We start from the raw sequence: 21,150 nt of genomic DNA, 5'->3' as shown, positions 1-21,150 counted from the left end.
TAATACTGTACATTCCAAGATAATTATCTGGCAAGTGCTGCCTCCTGGTGTTTGGAAAGAGTGATTGCTTTTTGGGCAGCTGCTGCTGAGTTCATTACAGAGACCCACAGGCTGTGTTTACACTGGCAGCCCAACTCTGATATTTTCTGTAACTAACTATTTTGACCAACCAGATAAGCTCTGAAAAATATCTGATCTTATTGGTCAAAAGACCAATTAGTGGAATAAATGTCAGAATTGGGCTGCTTGTGTAAACGCATCCACAGTAACACAGTTATGAATTATGAGTCGTATAAGTAAATCGCATGGCCTGAAAGTCAACAACTTGTAATACAGCGTCTCAACGTCGGCTTACATGTCAGTTCTCCTCTTGTCAGAGGAGACAAGAGGGACATGGCCTAAATGGCAAATAATTCACAAGCACAATGCAGTTAGATGAGCTTATTGATATTGGGGCTATAGGCTAATGTAAACTGGTTCAACTACAAGAAGGCTGCTATGCCAAGGGGGGTCCGGAACTCAGCACCTTTAATTTAAAAAAAAAAGACTAATAAATACATTTTCAGTCAACTTATCATCGCATACTAGGCTTGGGCGGTATACCGTGGTATTTGGAAATCGCCACAGTATGGTTTTTCCAATAGTGTCAATACTGTTGTAACTATTTAAAAAAAACTCAAAAAAAGGTTCCTCTACATTTAATATTTGTAGCTACTTTTTAAGTAAATACCTGCAATCAACTTGTGCAATATGTTAGAAGATGAAGCAGATTGCGTTTTTCAATTCACTGGTCACATTATTATACATTATGAAGTTGACCATAGTTCCCCAGAAGAGTTGAGTCAGTCACGTCTGTTTGTAAGTTTCACAACTGGAGAAAGCAGGAGCAGGTGAATCCAGCTGTGAATTGACAGGGGTCCCGTTGTATATTGACAGACCATTTTTTTGTTGTTGTTGCTTCAATCGAGTGATCAGGGACGTGCAACTACAGTTTTCCTTCACAGAAAATACATTAGTGCAACACATTGGAGAGAAAATATCTTCAGTTATCAGATGACAACAGAAGTGCAACGCTATTTGTCTGGCAGCCACACAAGTAGGCTAAATCAGATTACAATAAAAAAGTATTGAAAAAATATTCTTTCTTCCTGCATGAAAAATGAAGAATTCTGAAAGTTAAACTAAGTTATCTAAGTGGCTGAATTAATAAGGTGACGGGGGAATCATATTGTGTTGGTTTTCCGCCATGTTTGAGAAGTCAAAGCTCTTTGGATGAGTTATCTGTTCAGCTGCCACTGCTATCTTTTCAGCCTGTCTGCACCCCCCCTCGATCTGGGGCTCCACGCAAGAAAATTACAGGCCTCTCTCATCTTTTTAAGTGGGAGAACTTGCACAATTGGTGGCTGACTAAATACTTGTTTGCCCCACTGTAGACCTTGTTAATTTACCTGAAAACATAGTCAAACAGGTTAAATTGTGTTTATTTCAGCTAAATACTTCCATGTATAGAGGAAAACCGACAGAAATACAGCAGTTTATTCGTTTGTGGCGTCTTTGAGGCACACTTATAATAGAATCCTCCTATTGGTCTGTTAAATACACAATAAAATAACATTCATGGTTTGAATAAAAGCAAAACTTAATAAAAAAATATATCTTCAAAGGCACACAAAGACAATCAGAATATATACTGAACAAATATAAAAATGCAACATGTAAAGTGTTGGTCCCGTGTTTCATGAGCTGAAATAAAAGAGCCCAGAAATGGTTTAAATTCCTTTTTGTGAGCATTTCTCCTTTGCCAAGATAATCCATCCACCTGACAGGTGTGGCATATCAAGAAGCTGATTAAACAGCATGATCATTACACAGGTGCTGGGGACAATAAAAGGCCACTTTTAAATGTGCAGTTTTGTCACACAACGCAATGCCACAGATGTCTCCAGTTTTGAGGGAGAATGCAATTGTCATGCTGACTGCAGGAATGTCCACCAGAGCTGTTGCCAGATAATTACATGTTCATTTCTCTACCATAAGACATCGTTTTAGAGAATTTGGCAGTACGTCCAACCGGCCTCACAACCGCAGACCACGCCAGCAAAGGACCTCCACATCTGGCTTCTTCACCTGCGGGATCGTCTGAGGGGGGAGGGGTGGAGTATTTCTGTCTGTCATAAAGCCCTTTTGTGCGGAAAAACACATTCTTATTAGCTGGACCTGGCTCCAGTGGTGCTGGAGGGGGTGCAGGCCCACCCTTGGCTGCACCCCTGCCCAGTCAAGTGAAATCCAAAGATTAGGGCCTGTTGAATTTACCTCAATTGACTGATTTCCTTCTATTACACAGTAAAATCTTTGAAATTGTTGCATTTATATATTTGTTCAGTATACATGAAAAAGACATGCAGGAGTAGTCAGTTTGATATGATGTTACACAAAGTCAGTGTTGACGACAACTTTGGCATAAGTGTAGAAATCCCTTGTGTTAAAACATACATTTAAAAAAATTGAAATAAACTAACAATTAAAAAGTTGAGAGAAACAGTGTGAAAGGCGTGTGTAGATGTATAAATAGCTACTTGATGAAAAAGAACGTGTTGCTATGGTAATCGGCCCCAGAGGTCAGTTCTCGCTCATTAAGCCACAGTCATGAATATTGCAATGTTAAGGCAAGCTGTTCTCATGCACGGGCCATTTTGGTCCACTGATCTTTACATCACACTCGGTTACACCAACTGCTCTGTTGTTGCACACTACCAAAATATAGAGCATTGTGGATCCGATAGCATGTAACGGCTTGCATAAATCTGATTCTCCATTTTATGGGGGGGGGGGGGGGCCCTTGATTTGTTGAATCAGGGGAGTTAGTGCTAGGCTAGAACCAAAATGGTCCCCCAAAGGAATGGATTAAGAGACACTATCATAATTGCATCCTTGACCATTACACACATCGTCATATCATCATATCATGTCATCTTCTGTTTGCGTGGCACAGTGGTAGACCCCATGACTAAACGGGTCGCTGGAATATGATGGCACTGGGTGGCAAAGACTAGACCCCTCCCTTTTCCTTCTCTTCGTGTTCTACTCTCAGTAAGGCTCTGCCTTCAAACTCCGATATAGACAGCAAGTAAACACCATCCCCACAATCTGAGAGAGAGAAGAGAGAGAGGAGACAAATACTCACACACACACACAGTTGAAGTAGGAAGTTTACATACACTTAGGTTGGAGTCATTAAAACTCATTTTTTCAACCACTCCACACATTTCTCCACAACAATTGTTTACAGACAGATTATTTCACTTACAATTCACTGTATCACAATTGCTGTGGGTCAGAAGTTTACATTCACTAAGCTGACTGTGCCTTTAAACAGCCTGGAAAATTCCAGGCTTTAGATGCCATGGCTTTAGAAGCTTCTGATAGGCTAATTGACATAATTTGAGTCAATTGGAGGTGTACCTGTGGATGTATTTCAAGGCCTACCTTCAAACTCAGTGCCTCTTTGCTTGACATCATGGGAAAATCAAAATAAATCAGGCAAGACCTCAGAAAAAAATTGTAGACCTCCACAAGTCTGGTACATCCTTGGGAGCAATTTCCGAATGCCCGAAGGTACCACGTTCATCTGTACGAACAATAGTACGCAGGTATAAACACCACGGGACCAAGCAGCCATCATACCGCTCAGGAAGGAGACGGGTTCTGTCTCCTAGAGATGAACTTACTTTGTTGCGAACAACAGCAAAGGACCTTGTGAAGATGCTGGAGGAAACAGGTACAAAAGTATCTATATCCACAATAAAACAAGTCCTATATCGACATAACCTGACAGGCCGCTCAGCAAGGAAGAAGCCACTGCTCCAAAACCGGCATAAAAAAGCCAGACTATGGTTTGCAACTGCACATGGGGACAAATACCATACTTTTTTGGAGAAATGTCCCCTGGTCTGATGAAACAAAAGTGGAACTATTTGGCCATAATGACCATCGTTATGTTTGGAGGAAAAAGAGGGAGGCTTGCAAGCTGAAGAACACCATCCTAACCGTGAAGCACAGGGGTGGCAGCATCATGTTGTGGGGGTGCTTTGCTGCAGGAGGGACTGGTGCACTTCACAAAATAGATGGCATCATGAAGCCGGAAAAATATGTGGATATATTGAAGCAACATCTCAAGACATCAGTCAGGAAGTTAAAGCTTGGTCGCAAATGGGTCTTCCAAATGGACAATGACCCCAAGCATACTTCCAAAGTTGTGGCAAAATGGCTTAAGGACAACAAAGTCAAGGTATTGGAGTGCCCATCACAAAGTCCTGACCTCAATCCCATAGAAAATTTGTGGGCAGAACTGAAAAAGCATGTGCGAGCAAGGAGGCCTACAAACCTGACTCAGTTACACCAGCTCTGTCAGGAGGAATGGGCCAAAATTCCCCCAACTTATTGTGGGAAGCTTGTGGAAGGCTACCCAAAAAGTTTGACACAAAGTTAAACAATTTAAAGGCAGTGCTACCAAATACTAATTGAGTGCATGTAAACTTCTGACCCACTGGGAATGTGATGAAAGAAATAAAAGCTGAAATAAATCATTCTCTCTACTATTATTCTGACATTTCACATTCCTAAAATAAAGTGGTGATCCTAACTGACCTAAGACAGGGAACATTTACTAGGATTTAAATGTCAGGAATTGTGAAAAACTGAGTTTAAATGTATTTGGCTAAGGTGTATTTAAACTTCTGACTTCAACTGTACATGTTTCAGTTGGTGCCAGCACATTTCAACATATATGCCTGAGGCCACATAAGAATACACGCTTAAGTGTTTCAGTGTCCACATAATTCAGAATGAAACTGAAAAATGACTTTTGGTTGCTTTACACTTCTACCATTACTCCTGAATTTCCAGAGACCAGGGCAAGGATTCTGATGTTTACGGTGGCCATCTTGGGTCATCTCTGTGCTGTCAAACAGTGAAATGGCTTATTTTTGCTTACCTGTACACAGGCGATGCCCACGCCCACCGCTCCAATGATCTTCAGGTGGTCCAAAATGAAGTTTTCCAGTTTAGTGATACAACCCCCCTGGAGAGAGAGGAAAGGTGCGTGTGACTTAAGGTGACTTTCAATCTTGATGTTAGCCACGGGAAGTAAGGGGGCTGAGGGTGCTGCAGCACCCCCTGAAAAATCTGAATTAAAAAGATATATTAACAAATAAAAAAATATATACTAGTACTGTAGAATTGCTTTGTTTTACTAAAGTAGTGCACTGGGCCTTTACTAGTATCAGAGGACCGATATAGACGTCCGTAGCGCGGGCAAAAACCTATTTTCAGCATCTGGGCTTTGTAGAAAAAAGGTAGTTGTATAATTAAGAACAGTATCTTGTGGGCTTCAATAGTTGGAATTGTAATAGTCGTTGCCCTGTCTTTTCCTCAGTGATTGTCATTCTAATGGAATCCAGAAAGAAGAAAACCCTGTCCTCAAACATTTACGTCAAAAGGTGCAAAGTTACGAACAAAGACACAAAACATCCACGTCAAATGAAATATTTTTCTGGATCAAATAACATGGAAAACAACCACGTTTTATGCAGTATTCATTTACCATCCTTACAAACCACTTAAAGTAAATGACTGTATTTCACATAGGCTGGTCATCTCGGTGTGTACCTGTATCGCCATGAACAATGCACAATAGAGAAATTGAGTACAATGAGACATCAAGTGGTTTGTGATGATGTGGCTCAGTTGGTAGAGCATGGCACTTGCAATGCTAGGATTGTGTGTTCGATCCCACATTTATGTACTCACTACTGTAGGTTGCTCTCGATGGGAGCATCTACTAAAAGTTCAAAAGGACTGAATAGACCATTTCAGTTTACAAGTAGAAATAAGCTGCTTTTGCAAGAAACTGGAAAACAGGCAAGTATTTTTATATTCCACAAGTATTATCAGATTATAGTGGTGTAAAGTACTTAAGTAAAAATACTTAAAAGTACTACTTAAGGTAGTTTTTTGGGGGTATCTGTACTTTACTATTAATATTTTTGACAACTTTTACTCCACTACATTCCTTCTGAAAATCATTTTTACTCCATACATTTTCCCTGACACCCAAAAGTACTTGTTACATTTCGAATGCTTACAGTGCCTTGCGAAAGTATTCGGCCCTGTAACGGTTTTCTTGATGAGAAGGAGAGTCGGACCAAAATGCGGCGTGTAGATTGCGATCCATGTTTATTGTGACTATAGCAACACGAATCTAAATACAAACAGTGCAAAATAATAAACGTAATGAAAACCGAAACAGCCTAAACTGGTGCAAACTAACACTAAGGACAATCACCCACAAACACACAGTGAAACCCAGGCTACCTAAATATGGTTCCCAATCAGAGACAATGACTAACACCTGCCTCTGATTGAGAACCATATCAGGCCAGACATAGAAATAGACAAACAAGACATCCAACATAGAATGCCCACCCAGTTCACGTCCTGACCAACACTAAAACAAGGAAAACACACACGAACGATGGTCAGAACGTGACAGTACCCCCCCTCCAAGGTGCGGACTCCGGACGCACAACTTAAACCTATGGGGGAGGGTGTGGGTGGGCATCTGTCCGCGGTGGCGGCTCTGGCGCTGGATTGAGCGTCGAGCCTAATGCCATGAAGCCGGCTCTACGCATCTGGTCCCCAGTGCGTCTCCTTGGGCCGGCTTACATGGCACCAGCCTTGCGCTCGGTGTCTCCGGTTCGCCTGCATAGCCCAGTGCGGGCTATTCCACCTCGCCGCACTGGCAGGGCGACCGTGAGCATTCAACCAGGTAAGGTTGGGCAGGCTCGGTGCTCAAGAGCTCCAGTACGCCTGCACGGTCCGGTCTTTCCAGTACCACCTCCACACCTCAGCCCTCCGGTAGCAGCTCCCCGCACCAGGCTTCCTGTGCGTGTCCTCGGCCCAGTACCACCAGTGCCAGCACCACGCATCAGGCCTACAGTGCGCCTCGCCTCTCCAGCGCTGTCGGAGTCTCCCGCCTGTTTAGCGCTGTTAGAGCCTTCCTTCTCTACAGCGCTGCCGGAGTCTCCCGCCTGTTCAGAACTGCCAGTCTGCAAGGAGCCGCCAGAGCTGCCAGTCTGCAGGATGCCGCCAAAGCTGCCAGTCTGCAAGGAGCCGCCAGAGCTGCCAGTCTGCAAGGAGCCGCCAGAGCTGCCAGTCAGCATGGAGCAGCCAGAGCCGCCAGTCAGCATGGAGCAGCCAGGGCCGCTAGTCAGCATGGAGCAGCCAGGGCCGCCAGTCAGCATGGAGCAGCCAGGGCCGCCAGTCAGCATGGAGCAGCCAGGCAGCATGGAGCAGCCAGAGCAGCCAGTCAGCATGGAGCAGCCAGTCAGCATGGAGCAGCCAGAGCAGCCAGTCAGCATGGAGCAGCCAGAGCTGCCAGTCAGCATGGAGCAGCCAGTCAGCATGGAGCAGCCAGAGCTGCCAGTCAGCATGGAGCAGCCAGTCAGCATGGAGCAGCCAGAGCTGCCAGTCGACCAGACTCTTCCAGATCTGCCAGTCGACCAGACTCTTCCAGATCTGCCAGTCGACCAGACTCTTCCAGATCTGCCAGTCGACCAGACTCTTCCAGATCTGCCAGTCGACCAGACTCTTCCAGATCTGCCAGTCGACCAGACTCTTCCAGATCTGCCAGTCGACCAGACTCTGCCAGATCTGCCAGTCAGCCAGACTCTGCCAGATCTGCCAGTCAGCCAGGATCTGCCAGATCTGCCAGTCAGCCAGGATCTGCCAGATCTGCCAGTATCTGCCAGATCTGCCAGTCAGCCAGGATCTGCCAGATCTGCCAGTCAGCCAGGATCTGCCAGATCTGCCAGTCAGCCAGGATCTGCCAGATCTGCCAGTCAGCCAGGATCTGCCAGATCTGCCAGTCAGCCAGGATCTGCCAGAACCGCCAGCCAGCCAGGATCTGCCGGATCCAACTACCTGCCTGAGCTTCCTCTCAGTGCTGAGCTTCCTCTCAGTGCTGAGCTTCCTCTCAGTGCTGAGCTTCCTCTCAGTGCTGAGCTACCCATCAGTCCCGAGCTACCCATCAGTCCCGAGCTACCTCTGTCCCGAGCTGTCCTTCTGTTCCGAGCTGCCCCTCTGTCCCGAGCTGTCATTTAGGAGGGTAACCTATCTAGGGACGCTAAGGAGGTGGACTAAGACTATTATGGAGTGGGGTCCACGTCCAGCGCCAGAGCCGCCACCGCGGACAGATGCCCACCCAGACCCTCCCCTATAGGTTCAGGTTTTGCGGCCGGAGTCCGCACCTTGGGGGGGGGGGGTACTGTCACACCCTGACCATTGTTTACTTTGTATATTTCTATGTTGTGGTTGGTCAGGGTGTGATCTGAGTGGGCATTCTATGTTACATGTCTAGTTTGTCTAGTTCTATGTTCGGCCTGATATGGTTCTCAATCAGAGGCAGGTGTTCGTCATTGTCTCTGATTGGGAACTATATTTAGGTAGCCTGGGTTTCACTGTGTGTTTGTGGGTGATTGTTCCTGTCTATGTGTTTTCACCAGATAGGCTGTTTAGGTTTTCGTTACGTTCATTACGTTCTTTATTTTGTAGTGTTTGTATTGATTCGTGTTTTACGTTTGTTTATTAAAACATGGATCGCAATCTACACGCTGCATTTTGGTCCGACTCTCCTTCTCATACAGAAAACCGTTACAGGCCCCCTTGAAATTTGCGACCTTTTGCCACATTTCAGGCTTCAAACATAAAGATATAAAACTGTATTTTTTTGTGAGGAATCAACAACAAGTGGGACACAATCATGAAGTGGAACGACATTTATTGGATATTTCAAACTTTTTTAACAAATCAAAAACTGAAAAATTGGGCGTGCAAAATTATTCAGCCCCTTTACTTTCAGTGCAGCAAACTCTCTCCAGAAGTTCAGTGAGGATCTCTGAATGATCCAATGTTGACCTAAATGACTAATGATGATAAATACAATCCACCTGTGTGTAATCAAGTCTCCGTATAAATGCACCTGCACTGTGATAGTCTCAGAGGTCCGTTAAAAGCGCAGAGAGCATCATGAAGAACAAGGAACACACCAGGCAGGTCCGAGATACTGTTGTGAAGAAGTTTAAAGTCGGATTTGGATACAAAAAGATTTCCCAAGCTTTAAATATCCCAAGGAGCACTGTGCAAGCGATAATATTGAAATGGAAGGAGTATCAGACCACTGCAAATCTACCAAGACCTGGCCGTCCCTCTAAACTTTCAGCTCATACAAGGAGAAGACTGATCAGAGATGCAGCCAAGAGGCCCATGATCACTCTGGATGAACTGCAGAGATTTACAGCTGAGGTGGGAGACTCTGTCCATAGGACAACAATCAGTCGTATATTGCACAAATCTGGCCTTTATGGAAGAGTGGCAAGAAGAAAGCCATTTCTTAAAGATATCCATAAAAAGTGTCGTTTAAAGTTTGCCACAAGCCACCTGGGAGACACACCAAACATGTGGAAGAAGGTGCTCTGGTCAGATGAAACCAAAATGTAACTTTTTGGCAACAATGCAAAACGTTATGTTTGGCGTAAAAGCAACACAGCTGAACACACCATCCCCACTGTCAAACATGGTGGTGGCAGCATCATGGTTTGGGCCTGCTTTTCTTCAGCAGGGACAGGGAAGATGGTTAAAATTGATGGGAAGATGGATGGAGCCAAATATAGGACCATTCTGGAAGAAAACCTGATGGAGTCTGCAAAAGACCTGAGACTGGGACGGAGATTTGTCTTCCAACAAGACAATGATCCAAAATATAAAGCAAAATCTACAATGGAATGGTTCAAAAATAAACATATCCAGGTGTTAGAATGGCCAAGTCAAAGTCCAGACCTGAATCCAATCGAGAATCTGTGGAAAGAACTGAAAACTGCTGTTCACAAATGCTCTCCATCCAACCTCACTGAGCTCGAGCTGTTTTGCAAGGAGGAATGGGAAAACATTTCAGTCTCTCGATGTGCAAAACTGATAGAGACATACCCCAAGCGACTTACAGCTGTAATCGCAGCAAAAGGTGGCGCTACAAAGTATTAACTTAAGGGGGCTGAATAATTTTGCACGCCCAATTTTTCAGTTTTTGATTTGTTAAAAAAGTTTGAAATATCCAATAAATGTCGTTCCACTTCATGATTGTGTCCCACTTGTTGTTGATTCTTCACAAAAAAATACAGTTTTATATCTTTATGTTTGAAGCCTGAAATGTGGCAAAAGGTCGCAAAGTTCAAGGGGGCCGAATACTTTCGCAAGGCACTGTAGCAGGACAGGAAAATGGTCCAATTCACGCACTTATCAAGCGAACATCCCTGGTCATCTGTACTGCCTCAGATCTGGCGGACTCACTGAACACAAATGCTTCGTTAGTAAATGATTGTCTAAGTGTTGAAGTGTGCCCCTGGCTATCCGTAAAAATACAAATAAATTGTGCCGTCTGGTTTGCTAAATATAAGGAATATGAAATGATTTATACCTTTTCCCTTACTTTTGATATTTAACCCCCCCACGAAAAAAATGCCAGCACACCAACCCCCAAAGTACTTCCCGCAGCTATGATCTTGATACACAAACCTGAACTCAAGCAGAATTTGCACTATGAATTGCAAGCACTCTAACACTCAACAACACCAGCTGCTCCCTGTATCGGACGCTCACCTCCACTTTGTAGATGTTTGATGGGTGGTCCCTGTGGCCGCAGCCCAGCGTCTGGGTCTTACAGCAGCTGTCCGGCACCAACCTGCCATCCGCCTCGTTGGTGCGGATCCACACGCTCTCGCCCCAGTCCGACGAGCTGTTGCTGCCACAGCACTTAAACTGGCGGGAGAGGGAGAGGGAGAGGGAGAGGAGAGGAGAGGGCATTTCACAAACAGGGTGGTGCATGCTTTCCCAGTTGTCTTGCAGTTGTTTCAGAAGAGGAGCTGAATGATACTCAGTTCAGGAACCAAATCCTTATACAAAACAACAGGCTCTCTTTCAAATCAGAAGGTTTCATAATGACGGGTTACACGTAGGGCTAATAACATACTGCAAACATGCATAATGAAAACACATATCAGTGCCAGTGTAAATAATAGTAGATTCAATGAAAGTAAACATACAAAAGCTGAATATTAATGCACATTGGAGAAAAATCGACAAATTCCCGCATGAATATTCCCAAAAACTTCCAACCAAACTCCTCAAGTCTGCTTATGGTGCCTTCTCTTACCTCCTGCTGCAGCTTGTCCACTGCTTTGGTGATGTGCTCCTGCTCTGGCTGCCTGTACTTCTGCACCATGGTCTCCCGCAGGTTCTGTTTCAGCTCCTCATTGAGCTGCAGAGGAAGACGGGACACAGGAGATATGAGAGAACGGACACAGTAAACATGACCTTGGTCAGACTACAACACAGCTATCCAGCAGACGGTAGAAACAGAAGCATATACAATACCGAGGAAGGGGAAACTACGGTATTTGAGCGCAGGCTTTTGTTCTAGCCTAACTCTAACACACCCTGTTGATGACTTCAATCAGGTATGTTAGCACTAAGCTGGAACAAAAAGGGACATTTGTCTTTCTGAATAGGACTAAGTGGAAGTATGCACATTGAGAATAAGGTAGTGGGAGAAGCAGACATAAGCTCACCAATGACTGTGAATCTTCCATCAGTAAAATAATACTTGAAGGAATGTAATGCATCTCATTGTCGATTTAATAGAATGGAATGATCCACTGTATCAAAAGGTCCAGAATAGCTAAAACTGTATTTACAGAAGGAACTCCTCTTGAAAGAGGAAATTATATATTATATAAATTATATATACATTTTCATTCATTTATAACAGTAGCGCAAAACTTAGGCAAGAGCATAGGCCTACGTCTAGCTGGTCCACAGTTTCTATGGCAACCACAGAATGTAGAGCCAAGTCCGAACGTAAAAGGAGAGATAAAGGGAATAAATGAACGAGGGAGGGAGGGGAAGAGAGAGAAATATAATAGGATTCTATTTGACCTGTCGACAGCGTGGGAAACATTGCAGCAGTTCACAGAGAGAGAGAGACACAGAGAGAGTTCAAATGACACACAACAAGCTTGGTAGGATAACATTCCTTCAGGTCTAACATCGACACAGCAGGGGTGTGTGGTAGTGACAAGGACAGTAGTGGGAATCACATCTTAGTGCTATTATCACACCACAGAAATGCTACAACAAGATGTGGCAGGCATGGGCTTGGGGGGCGGGGTGGGGGGGGGGGGGAGGGGAGAGAGAGAGAGAGAGAGAGAGAGAGAAAAGCAACAGATGGAGAAAGAGAATGGGGAATTATCCGTGAACCTTCCCTTGTTTGGGTTTCAGTTTGTACAAGGAGACACTCTTCTGTCTCTGTACAGGCTCTGGGAATAGATAGGTGTTCCTGGCAGTGGAATCAGGTGGTGAATCAAGTCATTCATTACCTGCTGGTAATAGATGTAGGCCAGGACACCGGCGAGGATCTCCAGGAGGAAGATACACAGCAGCAGGACAAAGTACTGTGGGGAGACAATGAAAGGTAGGGGATTAGGTTGAAATGGATATCCCCTGGCCCTATGTTTATGGACTTCACAGGTAAAACAGACAAATCTAATTTAGACGCGCTGGAGTTAAATTTAGCAGAGCAGTCGATTGGTGGTAGTGGGGGTCACCGTTGTCGTTTTGTTATTTTGAGAAAATGGACTAAGAATGTCCGCCAATCGTAGTTTTAATTTGTGGCGTATTGATTATGTGGTGAAATGTCAACGGAGCTGTACAAACAGTATGTCGCCCTTAAAGGGATGCTTCAGGATTTTGGCAATGAAGATCCAAAGCCAGATGAACTCGTGGATACAATTTTTAAGTCCCTGCGTGCAGTTTGAAGTTACTGACTGGCGTTAGCGCAACTGCTAACTAGCGTTAGCGCAATGACTGGAAGTCAATGGTAACATTTATAGCGCAATGACTGGAAATCAATGGATGGTAACAGCTAGCATGCTAACTGTTATCTTAGACTTCCGGTCATTGCCTTAACGCTAGTTAGCATTGGGTCGCAAAACTAACTCCAACTTCCTTCACACTGGATGCAGAGACATACTGTAAAAATGTTATCCATGAGTTCATCTTCATTGCCAACATCCCTGAACAACTGGCCCAGACAGTTTGCCCTTCGATGATAATGGTTAGCTAAGTTTAACAAGTTGGTAGGGAGATGATCCAAAATCAGTTATGAAAAGGCATAAAGTTATCACAACCCCTCTGGGTCCAAGCTATGGTTAGAATCATGGGAAACATCTGTCTATCGGGCTGGAAGTGCACAGGGTTACTACGCAAAGGAGTGTGTGAGCGAACACTCCTTTGCCTGAATGGGCGTGTATTTGTTCCCAAGACATCTCCTTTAAAAAGGTTCAATATTGTTAATTCAAATAGCTCTAAATGGCCATAATAGAGTGGCAAGGATTAGAGGATAAAATGCTTTTAAGATAACATGATATCTTTAGACCACAGATCAAGACAGTCATGGCCAACAAGCATGGACGACATTAGCTATTGAGAGCACGGAAAAAAAAGTTTAACCAAGGACTATCATGTCAACATCAGACAGACATTTACATTTTAGTCATTTAGCAAAGCAATTAGGGTTAAGTACCTTGCTCAATGGCACAGACAGATTTTATAACCTAGTCGGCTCTGAGATTCGAACCAGCAACCTTTTCGTCACTGGCCCAACGCTCTTAATCATAGGCTACCTGCCACTTCAGACAGCAATAATCTGCTAAAAAATAAGTTTGGTCATCCAAAAGGTAGTTTGATGAAGGTTGTGGAAAGACCAGGGTGTGATCGGATGGAGTGGATAGCTACTTCGGTCGGGAACTGATGGACCGTAACATTAGTGCACTAATGTTAGCTTACTAGCTATTCCTCTCTTGTTATAAATCATACCTACACTGAGTACACAAAACATTAAGAACACCTGCTCTTTCCATGACAAAGACTGACCAGGTGAATCCAGGTGAAAGCCATGATCCCTTATTGACGTCACTTGTTAAACCGGCTTCAATCAGTGTAGATGAAGGGGAGGAGACAGGTTAAAGAAGTATTTTTAAAGTCAATTGAGACATTGATTGTGTATGTGTGCCAGAGAGTGAATGGGCAAGACAAAAGACTCAAGTTCCTTTGAGCGGGGAATGGTAGTAGGTGCCAGGCACACCAGGTTGTGTCAAGAAATGCAACATTGCTGTGTTTTTCACACTCAACAATTTCCCATGTATATCAAAAATGGGGGGGGGGGGGGGTGTAAACTCAATAATAGGAAGGTGCTCCTAATGTTTGGTACACTCTGTGTAGATGTTGAGCTAGCCGGCTAACATCTGACCAGGGGATGCCAAGAAGAAGCCTAGAAGAGGCCAAACCTATGCCAAGGACAGGAGAACTATTGCCACATTGAACAACATAAATAGGACGGGAAGACTAAATGTTACTGCTAGCGCAAAACATTCCTAAATAGTCAGAAATACTGGGATGTTGAGTTGTGGGTGGTGGAGGGTCGACGATCTATTGTTGTGTATCTGTATACTGTATACTAAAAACTAAACAATGGATTTGCTCATCTTCTTTATACAACCTCTTTTTCATGCAATATAGGCCCATACGGCTAATGATGACCACTTGTAATTTGAAAAAAGTTAAATCATTGCTAAAGTACGAACATATTTGGTATTAGCTTGGGCTCATATTAAAGAGGTCTTCACGGGTCAAACAGACCCAAAATTCCAAGATCCGACCCAGGAGCCGAGCGGGTCCGGGTTCTAAATGATGACTTTTGTTTCAGACCTAAGTCGGGCCCGTCCTCTGTTAACTTAATGTGTGAGGTGATGAGAACTGCGCGAGCTTGTCGTCTGTGTCAGCCAATTGCAACTCAATAAAACGCATAGCTTATGTCCAGCTTAAACTGGTTCCCGGCTGCTCACCTCACATGCGCCTGCTGCTGAGGAGAGATTGAGAGAAAGCGAGTGAAAGGCGCCTTGGCCTAGGTTACTGTTGATTGTTAAGATGGACTCCTTTTTCACTTTCTCACTGAAGTAGAACGAAAGTTAGAGGAGCCAGACTATAGTGAAAAGAAGCAGACAAGGGGCCTGTCCTCTGTAAGGGACAAGTTTTAATATTGCAGTGGACAATCAAATCCAAGTTTATTTGTCACGTGCCCCAAATAGAACAGGTGTAGTAGACCTTACAGTGAAATGCTTACTTACAGGCCCTAACCAACAGTGCAATTTTTAAGTAAAAAATAGGTATTAGGTGAACAATAGATAAGTAAAGAAATAAAAACAACAGTAAAAAGAGTGAAAAATAACAGTGGCGAGGCTATTTACATGCACCGGTTAGTCGTGCTAATTGAGGTAGTATGTACAGGTAAGTATGGTTAAAGTGGCTATGCATATATGATAAAAAGAGAGTGGCAGTAGAGTAAAAGAGGGGTTGGCGGGACACAATGCAGATAGTCCGGGTAGCCAATGTGCAGGGCCACTGGTTAGTCAGGTAGCATGTACATGAATGTATAGTTAAAGTGACTATAGTTAAAGTGACTATGCGAATATGATGAACGAAGACGAGAAGAATGTTGGCGAGGTCAAATGGATTGTGTGCAACTCGCTATTCAGCTTTGATGCAATTTAACTCTATATTATTCTATGTTATTACTATCAATTATCATTATTATAGGCCTATTTAAGAGCTCTAGAGTTCCTCTGTGGAGATGGGACAACCATCTCTGCAGCACTCCACCAATCAGGCCTTTATGGTAGAATGGCAAGACAGAAGCCACTCTTCAGTAAAAGGCACATGGCAGCCTGCAAGATTCTCTGGTCTGATGAAACCAAGATTGAACCCTTTGGCCTGAATGCCAAGCCTGTCTGGAAAAAACCTTCCGCCATCCCTACTGTGAGACATGGTGGTGGCAGCATCACGCTGTGGGGATATTTTTCAGTGGCAGGGACTGGGAGACTAGTCAGGATCGAGGGAAAGATGAATGGAGCAAAGTACAGAGAGACCCTTGATGAAAACCTGCTCCAAAGCGCCCAAGACCTGCGACTGTGGCGAAGATTCACCTTCCAACAGGACAACGACCCTAAGCACACAGCCAAGACCACACAGGAGTGGCTTCAGGTCAAGTCTCTGAATGTCCTGCGGTGGCCCAGCCAGAGCCCGGACTTAAACCTCATTGAATATCTCTGGAGAGACCTGAAAATAGCTTTGCAGCAACACTCCCCACCCAACCTGACAGAGCTTGAGAGGATCTGTAGAGAATGGGAGAAACTGTTACATTCCCCAGTTTCTGTGTTGTAGTTTATGTATTTGCATGTGTGTATTTCAGGAAATTGCTTCCTGAAATCCCTCAAGCAGCTGATTGGTCGACTCCATGGCTAATTGGTGAGCTGACCCCGCCCCCTCGTCAAGACACATCTGTCTCCAATGACCCATTCCTTCTGAAGCTATACAAAAGCCAGTGTTCTGTTCAGAAGGGAACTCATTGCAGAGATATAGATTGCAGAAAGATCATTGCTGAGAGAGGAGGCTGATGGCGATATACTGTGTTGGTTGTTCTCATAGGGAGATGATTAGTGTGTCCTGTATTGGTTGATTGAGAGAGCTGATTGGTTATGTCTGTGTGTCAATAGGACGCAGTGTTTTGGTTATTGAAATTGTTTGTGTTATTCTGTTTCATTTGTTCCCAGGGGGAAGGCACTTAGGGAGTGCTTAGCCAAGAGGCCCGCGGGCATACATATACCCATAGTATTTTCACTGTCTAGGCACACTAGGTAAGACCTGGGCGGACCACCCCCTTGTATTTTGGTTAGCGCACCAGGTGGTGCTAAGTTAGATAGGTAGGGAGTAGGCAGGTTAGATTAGGAGAGGGGGGGGCTTTGATATTTACTTTCTTTGCTTCAGTCCAGCCCCTTTTCCACATATTACCGTGTGACGGAATACATTCCTTGTAAACGGTACCACATTCTGCCTTTTGTCATCCTTACTCGCAGTCCATACCTCTTTCACTTCACGGGGAGTTGAGTTGTAGCAGAGTGTTGCGTTCCCGCTTCACAGAGGCGTAACATAATGGGGGCTCATGTTGGCACAACCTTGTTGTTCGATTTCAGAATGGGTCCAACTTTCTGGACCTCTAGTTCACATCTACATTGATAGATATATTTTGTTACAAATGCAGGTTGACGTTCGTTCTTTAGTTTAGCCAATGTTGTAACGACAGCCCCTCCAGGTATTCTTCATGTAATATTTTTCTAACGATTTTTCTACTGTGCCTTCAGAAAGTATTCACCCCCATTTACTTTTTCCACATTTTGTTGTCAGACTGCATTTAAAAATGTATAACATTGTCATTTTGTGTCACTGATCTACACACAATACCCCATAATGTCAAAGTGGAATAATTTGTTGAATTTTTTATTATTATTAATTGTTCTGGCAAGCTTAATAAGCACTTAACGAATCAGATAAGTTGCATGGACAAATTAAGTTCAATAAGTGGTTAACATTATTTTTTAATAACTATCCCATCTCTGCACCCCACACAATGATCTATAAGGTACCTCAATCGAGTAGTGGATTTAAATAACATTCAACCACAAAGACCAAAAAGGTTTTTCAATGCCTCTCAAAGAAGGGCACGGCGTAGTGAAGTTAATTAGGTTTTAGATCAGATTAGATTAGTCACTACAGGCATCCTTCCTAACTCAGTTGCCAGAGAGGAAGGAAACTGTTCAGGGATTTCACCATGAGGCCAATCGTGACTTTAAAACAGTTAGAGTTTAATGGTTGTGATATGAAAACTGAGGATGGATAAACAACATTGTAGTTACTCCACAATATTAAGATAAATGACAGAGTGAAAAGGAACCCTGTACAGAATAAAAAAGATTCCAAAACATGCATCCTGTTTGCAATAATGCATAAAATGTTGCAAATATATTTTTGTATGGACACAAGGCATTATGGTTGGGACAAATCAAACATCACTGAGTATCACTCATATTTTCAAGCATGGTGGCTGCATCATGTTATGGGTATGCTTGTAATTGGCAAGGACTACAGAGTTTCTTTGGTTGAAAATAAACAGAACAGAGCTATGAGCACAGACAAAATCTTAGAGGAAAACCTGGACCAGTCTGCTTTCCAACAGACACTGGGAGACAAATTCACCTTTCAGCAGGACAATACCAAGACGTCATTGTGGCCAAGTTACAGTTTCAAATTACATTGCCTTGAAAATGTCTGTCTAGCAATGATCATCAATCAATTTGATGGTGCTTGAAACTTTAAGAACAAATGGGCAAATATTGTACAATTCGGGTGTGCAAAACTCTAGACTCCTAACTCCTACTTACCCCAAAAGACTCACAGCTGTAATCGCTACCAAAGGTGCTTCTACAAAGTATCGACTCACGGGTGAGAATACTTTCAAAAGACATGTTTCATTGTCATTACATGGTATTGTGTGCAGATGGGTTAAAAAAAAAATCTATATTTAATCCATTTTGAATTTAGTCTGGAACAACAAAATGTGGAATAAGTCTAGGGGTGTGAATATTTTCTGAAGGCACAGTAGCAATAACTGATTGCCCTCTTAATATGGGAATACAAAAATGTATCTATTCAAATCCCCAGTCCCTTTTAAGAAAGAAGCACAGTACTCGTCTGTTCATTTCGGGATGTAGCGGTCCAATTCCATTTTAAATCCTTAGTGCTTAACGTAAGATACAAAAATATCCCATCAACTCGTGTGTAGCTCTGGAAAGATTGATTAGGTACTAGCAATATGTTTATAGCTCTACCTTGCCCTCTAACAAGCTAGGTGGAATTTTCACTTGATACCCATCAAATCCTTACAAATCTACACAAGAGCCAAGATGGTAAAGGGTAAGATCCTAGGGGGGTCTGTGGCAGAATATTGTATGTGGTCCTTCAATGTGTGCTCTGTATTTGCCCTGCAAATGGACTACATTTAAATTGTACGGATGCCTTGTACTTTAAGGGAGGCCATTTCCTTTCAGTCAGAGAGTTAGATTAGAGTTTTATCTCCCATCTGATTTAAGCAGACACAGAGGTAGGGCATGGGTCTGCATTCACCGCCAAGTTCCTTTAGCATTAGACAGACGGGGCGATAAAATCGAGGAAAACCTTGACCCAAATCTCCTGGCTCACCGCTGATCTTTGGTGTTAAGTGGAGTTGGTCTTTGTCTATTCTCAAAGTGGCTCTGATCTTGAATGCTGAGTAAGCAGACTGATCAATGCCTATTGACGCGGTCACAAAGGTGTTGAAGAAACACACACAAAACACACTAGGGTTGGGCGATATCACGATAGCGTAGGCTAAACCCTCGTCTGTCATCTCACGACGTCGTCACCGTCGACAATGGCCGTCAATCATCGTCGATGGCAACGACATCGTGATATGACAGACGATGGCTGGCGCCCTGCAGTAAAGAACGGTCTCTCGCAGTGCAAAGCAGGGCAGCACACAAGTATAGTCAAATTCTGAGTAATTTGACTATTCCTACTTGCTATTACCTTTTTAATATGTGACACAGAATGCTAGCGAGCAATGTAGGCCAGACAGAGCGGAGAATTCCGCCAAAGAAGCGCAAAATGTCCAGTCAGAAAACATCTTTCTGTTGGATGCATGGGCTTGACTGTAGCCTAAACTTTTTTTTTTATGTATAAATGTACACTCCTTAACCATCTTGTGTTAAGCCGTTGAAAAATAAACAAAACAAAGCCTCTCCATTCGATAGGCAAAATGAATATGACTGAAGGCTACGCTTCATCGTTTTATGCACGGCTTTCTCCCCAGAAGTTATTTGAATAGCCTAAAAACGTAATGCAGACAGGGGACTAATAATGATAGAGAACAAACAATATCAATAGCCTATAGTAAAATCTAATCAAGTTGCGAGCTGGGAAAATCCCTCCAAGTGTGGTTGATAACCAAATGGCCAATAACCTATCATAAAAGCTTTAATTCAAGTTAAAGTTATGAACAGTTGGCTTGGGCGGTATACCATATATACCTTATACCAAGGGATAGTTTTTCAAAACCATCAAGACAACTTATTTGAAGTTTTTCAATCAATTTGAATAGAAGGACAGAAGGACAGTATGACGATATGAAAATCTGGATATCGCCCAAGCTTAATGAGCAGTTGTGTATTTCCCAAATATTCTAGCCTATAGTTGTCCTAAAGTTGTGACTTTCAAAAATAACAATGAAAGTCTATAGCTTAGGCTATTCTCAATAAAAGCTTTATGATAGAACAAACTAAATTATTTGTCAAAGAAAATAAGGAAAGTGCTGCTATGGTACACAATAATAAGTCTTCGGAGATAGAAGGTGCTCTTTGGTAAAAGGGGTCAATTTGTCATCAAAAAGAAAGAAGAATCAAGGCACTCTTCATATAATTCATTAAAATACCTTTATTTGTATGGCATGTTCAATGGAACAAAGATTTTCACACTCCAGCGCGGTTCAGCTGCATGGCCGAAGATACAATGAAACAAAGTCTTCTTTTGAACAAAGCATTTTCCACCCCTGATTGAGGAGGGAGTGGTCACAGAACAGCCAACATTCATTACACAACACCTAGTGAACAATGTACATTCAAAAGTGAAAAAAGGTATGTTATCAAAATGCACATCAAAATCAGAAGCATTAGAACCACTAGAAGAAAATAAATAGTTCTAGCCTTGAATTGAAGTGGGCCAAATAGTGAGAAAAGGTGAGCCATACATTTCATACACTGAACAAAGACAAACGCAACGGAAAGTGTTGTTCCCATGTTTCAAATAAAAGATACCAGAAATGTGGTTATTTTCTTTTAGAAAACAATATTTTATTTTTTATTCTTTTATGAGGCAAATAGCAATAAATATTCAGTTCTGAAGACGGTAGACCAGCCATATATACAGTTGAAGTCGGAAGCTTACATACACCTCAGCCAAATACATTTAAACTCAGTTTTTCACAATTCCTGACATTTAATCCTAGTAAAAATCCCCTGTTTTAGGTCAGTTAGGATCACCACTTTATTGTAAGAATGT

The 21,150-nt window shown here is 43.1% G+C and overlaps 1 protein-coding gene across 1 annotated transcript in view; it reads right to left on the bottom strand.

The window, feature by feature from the left end:
* Positions 1–1,464: 1,464 nt before the first annotated feature.
* The window catches only part of LOC139384920 (CD151 antigen-like), a 51,790-nt gene continuing 32,104 nt past the window's right edge, over positions 1,465–21,150 (bottom strand). The window contains exons 4-8 of the mRNA XM_071129826.1: positions 12,486–12,560; positions 11,264–11,368; positions 10,711–10,869; positions 4,994–5,080; positions 1,465–3,147 (exon numbers count right to left, since the gene is read on the bottom strand). Of these exons, the coding sequence (XP_070985927.1) occupies positions 3,088–3,147; positions 4,994–5,080; positions 10,711–10,869; positions 11,264–11,368; positions 12,486–12,560 (486 nt within the window). The 3' untranslated portion in view covers positions 1,465–3,087. The remainder of the gene's footprint in view (positions 3,148–4,993; positions 5,081–10,710; positions 10,870–11,263; positions 11,369–12,485; positions 12,561–21,150) is intronic.

Source organism: Oncorhynchus clarkii, chromosome 26, assembly GCF_045791955.1.
Source record: "Oncorhynchus clarkii lewisi isolate Uvic-CL-2024 chromosome 26, UVic_Ocla_1.0, whole genome shotgun sequence".
NCBI classification, from domain to species: Eukaryota; Metazoa; Chordata; class Actinopteri; order Salmoniformes; family Salmonidae; genus Oncorhynchus; species Oncorhynchus clarkii.
The sequence above is the reverse complement of the archived record's forward strand: the minus strand, read 5'-3'. Positions and strand labels throughout refer to the sequence as shown.